At 42.9% G+C, this 5,969-nt stretch overlaps 1 protein-coding gene across 3 annotated transcripts in view; it reads right to left on the bottom strand.

Annotated features, from left to right (window-relative positions):
- Window positions 1–5,969, bottom strand: part of NLN (neurolysin) — a 101,521-nt gene that overhangs the window by 53,215 nt on the left and 42,337 nt on the right. For all 3 annotated transcript variants that reach the window (XM_003785875.3, XM_023510945.1, XM_023510946.1), the window contains 2 exons: window positions 4,115–4,217; window positions 3,079–3,239 (listed from right to left, as the gene is read on the bottom strand). In XM_003785875.3, the coding sequence (XP_003785923.1) occupies window positions 3,079–3,239; window positions 4,115–4,217 (264 nt within the window). The remainder of the gene's footprint in view (window positions 1–3,078; window positions 3,240–4,114; window positions 4,218–5,969) is intronic.

Raw genomic sequence — 5,969 nt, 5'->3', positions numbered from 1 at the left:
GGGGGATAGCTTGAGGCTCTGTCTCAAAAAAAAAAAAAAAAAGAAAGTATTGAAAGTAGTCACTGAAGGACATATCTAGGTACATCGTGTTCACATAAGCATTTTTTTTTTTTTTTTTTGCAGTTTTTGGCTGGGGGCTGGGTTTGAACCCGCCACCTCTGGTATATGGGGCCAGCGCCTTACTTCTTTGAGCCACATGCACCGCCCCACAGAAGCATTATTTACAACAGCGCAAAGATGAAAGCAACCTAAGTGCCCATCGACAGATGAATTGATAAACACAATGTGATATACATATGCAATGGAATATAATTCAGCCTCAAAAAGGAATGAAGGCTGGGGTGGGGGGTGGCTCATACTTATAATCCTAACACTTGGGGAGGATGAGGTGAGAGGATTACTTGAGTTTGAGGTTATAGTGAGCTGTGACGATGCCACTGCACTCTAGCCTGGGCAACAAAGCAAGACCCTCTCTCTCAAAAAAAAAAAAAAAAGTTGACACATACCATAACATGGATAAATCTTTAAGATTTTATACTAAATAAAATACATCAGACACAAAAAAGACAACTATTGTATGACTCCACTTGTAAGAGGTTCCTAAATAGTCAAACTCAAAGAGACAGAAAGTACAATGGTAGTTGCCTGGGATGAGAAAAGGGACGAATGCAGAGTTAGTGTTTAATGGGAAGACAAAACAGCTCTGGAGATGGATGGTGATGAGAGTTACACAGCAACATGAATATATTTACAGTGTGAATATACTTAATGCCACATGCTATGGCTTGAATATTCCTACACATTCATATGTTGAACTTTAATCCTTATAGTGACAATATTAAGAGGTAGGGCCTTTAGGAAGTAAGTCATGAGGGCAGAGGCAGAGCCCTCATGACCAGATGAGTGCCCTTTAAAAGGGCTTAGCCTGAACCCTGATATACACAGAGACTGACACCAAGAATAGGGTGCTGCTACAACAAAAAACAAAAAATGGATGGGAATGGAAGTTGAGGACACAGACACTGCAGGCTGGGAAAATAGTGATCCTATTACACTATGAATAACATTTGTGAAAGCTGTTGCTTGCCATAACTTAGAAGGCAGGCTATGTACTTATGGTATCTTAGCTCTCTAGAGGAAATGATTGGAAAAAGTAATATTCTAGTGTGTCTTTGTTGGCATTTGGTGCTTTTAGAAAGATTACATGAGAGAGATGATCTCAGGTGAGAATTGGCCAATTTGCAAAGATGGAAGGAAAATCATTCTGCTAAGGGGTCTGCCTTCGCTCCATAATCTAGGGCTTTCAAGGGCTGAAAAAAACAATTGCTCCTTACTCCTAATATAGGAAAAAAGACTGTCATTCAGAGTTACTGAACTGCAGAGATTAGTTTGAGAATGCTGTCTTCATCCTTATGCCTATTGTTTCAGAGAGAGTCCATTAAGTTAAGGAAGAGGAGAATGAACATAATATAGAAGCCAGTATACATGATTTGGCAGGTTTACAAATTATGACCCAAAGTCATATTTGGGTGTAGTCACTTTAACATGTACCTGGTTGGAAGTAAACAGGTAAGAAATCTAAGATTTTGAGGGACCTTTATTACCAAACATATTGTAAGTCTGGCCTACAAAAGTCTGTGATTATTTGATCCCTAAAGCAACCCTCAGGCTTCAAACTGGCATCAGGGGGAATCTATACCAGCAGTCCTCAAGATATGGTCATGGAGGAAAATAGAAAATAAAAAACTTCCTGAGGGCAAAACCAGAAGCCCTAGAGTACAACTGATAAAGGAATTCTCGCCAGAAAGCAGACCTAAATAAGCCCAGTGGACTAAACAAGAAACTTCACCAGAGTAAGAAATCCTCACGATTCCTGCCAAATCATTTTTGAAAATTGCTATGGGTTTACTCTGTGTCCTAGTCTTTCCTTCTCTAAAAATGGGAGTTTTTAGTGTGGTTATTCTGTTCCTATTCCGTGATGAATGATGTGTGTTAAGAGGTGAGGGGCTGGCTCGGCGCCTATAGCTCAACTGGCTAAGGCGCCAGCCACGTACACCTAAGGTGGCGGGTTCGAATCCCCAGCCCGGGCCCGCCAAACAACAATGATGGCTGCAACCAAAAAATAGCCGGGCGTTGTGGCAGGCGCCTGTGGTCCCAGCTACTTGGGAGGCAGAGGCAAGAGACTCGCTTGAGCCCAGGAGTTGGAGGTTGCTGTGAGCTGTAATGCCATGGCACTCTACCCAGGGGGACAGCTTGAGGCTCTGTCTGACAAAAAAAAAAAAAATGAGGTGAGGGGCTGACAACTTGCCTTTCCTTTCAAAGGTTGCTAGATCATGAGAAGCTGCAACTGGGGTGAACTGTGTATCACCCAGAGATCCTAGTCTTTGCGCTCAAGGCAATAAGTGATGGGGAATTGACATATGGTAAGTATGTCCTACCTGTGGGAAAAAGGGTGTTTGCTCATGATTACTGCTACAGCTGGAGAGGCAGGCTTCAGTGGAACTGGCTAACTCTGAGAATCTGTTTGTAATTCTTCCTTTTCCCCTTTCTTACTAGAAACCCCTAAGCTATGCAAATGGTTGCCAACTAAAGACTATATTTCCTAGCCTCCCTTGCAGCTAGATATGGTTATATGATGGAATCTGGACCAATGGAATCAATGGAGTTGATGCATGACATTTTTACATCTTCTTAAAGATGTCTGCTCTGTATTCTCTTTTTCCCTCATCTGAATAGGCTGAGAAATAGTCATTCCAAAGAATAAACTTGGAAATCACTCACTGAGGAAGGAAAGATGCCTTACCAGAACTGGGCTGCTGACATGGGAGAGGAATACAACTTCTAGTTTATTTAACTCATTCCATTTTTATTAGAATAGCTTAGCCCAAACCCACACCAAGCATGTTGCCAATGAGCAACAAAAAAGCTCAAAGTCTTATAGGTCTGAGGAATTAAAGATACGATGCTCACCAAATAGTAATACAAATCCCTTGGCTGACTTTAGCATTGGTAAACAAAGCAAACCTTTTCCTTAAAACCTTCCATTAAAAACAAAAGAAAGACAAACATGTATGGTACCTCTTTGCACCTTGTATTAAAAGCCATTTCCATCCTTCTTCTGGTTTCAGGGACACAACATTTCTTCATGACAGGAAAATAATGTGGATATTTTAAGGTAATTTTATACTTGTCCTCATCTGTCTTTTCTAAACTATCAATGAAATCATCAGGAAGAGCACCTGCAAAAAATCATTTTCTCATACATCAGATTTTCCACTTACTGGTTTATTTGGCATTGGCACGGTGCAGTGCCTTTAAGTAGCTCTAGGAACTGTGGAGAGTAACTGAAATTCAAGGAAAATAATGACAGTCCTTATAATATCATTTTGATGTTGTTGGAGTAGAGGTGGCAATTAGAGGCCAGGTGGCTTAGGAGATACTAATTCAAAATATGAAGAGGCTTCAGTGTACTTGTGTCAATGGCATTTTACTGGAGAACAGGTTAAATTAAGCCAACGAAGATCAAGGACAGAATAAAAAAGTAGTTTAAGATACAACACAGGGGACATTGTAGGGCAGAAAAAATTTAAGGCACTAAAGGCTGTTAAACACCAAAAAAGGTTACCAAGAAAGATTACGGGGGGAAAAAAAGACTATGAAATCCCCTCTAGACCATCTCTATAAATTGCAATACACCTTTATAAATTTAAAATGCAATTTTGGCTGATTCGGTTGCCTTTTCTGTAGAAGAGGGGTAGGGTTAGTGTATTTTTAAAGAATATTTTGAACTTTTAAGTTTCATATCTGAAAAGTGAAGCAAACTATGAAGGTAACATTATTTGCCTAAATTACATGATTTGATGTAGAAAATAACAAAATTTACCAAGTTCAGTGCCATAGCACAGTGGTTATAGCACCAGCCACATGCCCTGTGGCTGGCGGGTTTGCACCTGGCCCGGGCCAGCTAAACAACAATGCCAACTGCACCAAGAAAATAGCTGGGTGTTTTGGAATCGCTTAAGACCTAGAGTTGGAGGTTTCTGTGAGCTGTGATGTGGCACTCTACCAAGGGCGACAATGAGACTCTATCTCAAAAAAAAAAAAAGAAATTTACCAAGTTCAGTCTTTGAAAATACAAGGAAGGTATCATCCTCATTGAGGTTTTTGTTAAAGTCAATACACAGTTCACTCATTCTTTTCTTCATCGATTTGATTTCCTGAAATGAAGATTAAAAATACAGGAGATTAGCAATAAAAAGAAACTTTTATTTTTACCGCCATCAGTCAAGGAAGTTTTACTTTTGTATCTTTTTTTTTTGAGACAGAATCTTACTTTGTTCCCCTTAGTGGAGTGCCAGTAGCTTCACAGCTCACAGCAACCTCAAACTCTTGGGCTCAAGAGATTCTCTTGCTTCAAACCCGCCAGCTCCGGTGTATGTGGCTGGTGCCCTGAACTACAGGTACCAAGCCAACTTTTGTATTTTTTGTGTGAAGACTGACTTCTGTACCCAGTCCTCAGCAAGTACTTTTGTAGAGAAGTGCTTGATAAAACAGCTTTTTGCAGTCTTCTATGTCACGTCCATGTCTATTGTGTAGCACTTATAGAAAGACAAGCCTGGTGAGGTATTAGAAATTAGTCATGAATTTGAAGACCGAAATAAATTTAGGAGGTATAGTAAAAGCAGTATTTGGCACATACTACACACACAATAAATACCATATTTTGCCATGTATGATGCATACATTGGCATAAATTTTTGAGGGACAAATAAAGATGTGCATTATACATGGGTGGTATTGCTTGGGAGCAGGAGAGCTCAGTGGATTTTGGGGCTGCCATGCCCTTCTGCCTGGGCCTACCAGGCCCACTTGCTCTAGTCTAGAATATCCAAAATCCAGAGGGAACCGCTGGAGTGGCCTCCACCAAGTGCCTCAATCAAGGAAGGGGCAGTGGAAGGGCTGGCGAGGTGGACCATTGCTGCAGGCCAAGGGCTGAGTCCTAAGGTCTGGCTGCAGGGAAAGGAACCCTCTGCAGGTCCCAGGGACCCATTCTGGTTGTTGGTGTGCAAGCTACCTCAGAAGCTCTTAACCCCACTGGCTACACAAATGGCCATCTTGGCTGAGGCCGCCAACATGGCAGAGAGGGAAGGGGCAGCCTTCCCAAAGTGAGTGGCTGTTGGAGAGCAGTGTGATCTGCACATTTACCAAGGGAGCGTTAGCCCTCTCCAGATGTGTCTCTCCCAGCAGAGGGCCAGCCACTTTCTCTAGGGATGTTTTCCTGAAAGTCTGGGCCACAAATGTGCATTTAAAGGCTGGTGTGGTGGCTCATGCCTATAATCCTAGCACTCTGGGAGGCTGAAGTGGGTGGATTGCTGGAGCTCACAGGCTGGAGACCACCCTAAGCCAGAGCAAGACCCCATGGAGAGTGCTGGTAGTCCCAGCTACTTAGGAAGCTGAGGCAAGAGAATGACTTGGCCAAAGAGTCTGAAGTTGCTATAAGCTATGATGCCATGGTCACTCTACTGAGGGCGACAAAGTGAGACTCTGTCTCAAAAACAAAAAACAGGCTCAGTGTCTGTTGCTCAAGTGGCTAGGGCACCAGCCACACACACTGGAGCTGGCAGGTTTGAATCCAGCCGGAGCCTGCCAAACGACAACTATAACCAAAACCAAGACTTATGCTAGTCCCAGCTACTTGAGAGGCTGAGGCAAGACACTTGCTTCAGCCCAAGAGTTTGAGGTTGTTGTGAGCTGTGACACCACAGCACTCCACTCAGGGCCACAGCTTGAGACTCTGTCTCAAAAGAGAACAAACAGGCTTGGTGCCTGTGGCTCAAGTGGCTAAGGCGCCAGCCACATACACCTAAGGTGGCAGGTTCAAATCCCCAGCCCGGGCCTGCCAAACAACAATGATGGCTGCAACCAAAAAATGGCCAGGCGTTGTGGCGGGCGCCTGTAGTCCCAGCTAC

The sequence above is a fragment of the Otolemur garnettii genome, unplaced genomic scaffold (assembly GCF_000181295.1).
Source record: "Otolemur garnettii isolate 467f Iridium unplaced genomic scaffold, OtoGar3 scaffold00017, whole genome shotgun sequence".
NCBI classification, from domain to species: Eukaryota; Metazoa; Chordata; class Mammalia; order Primates; family Galagidae; genus Otolemur; species Otolemur garnettii.
This window is presented reverse-complemented; position numbering and strand designations above follow the sequence as displayed.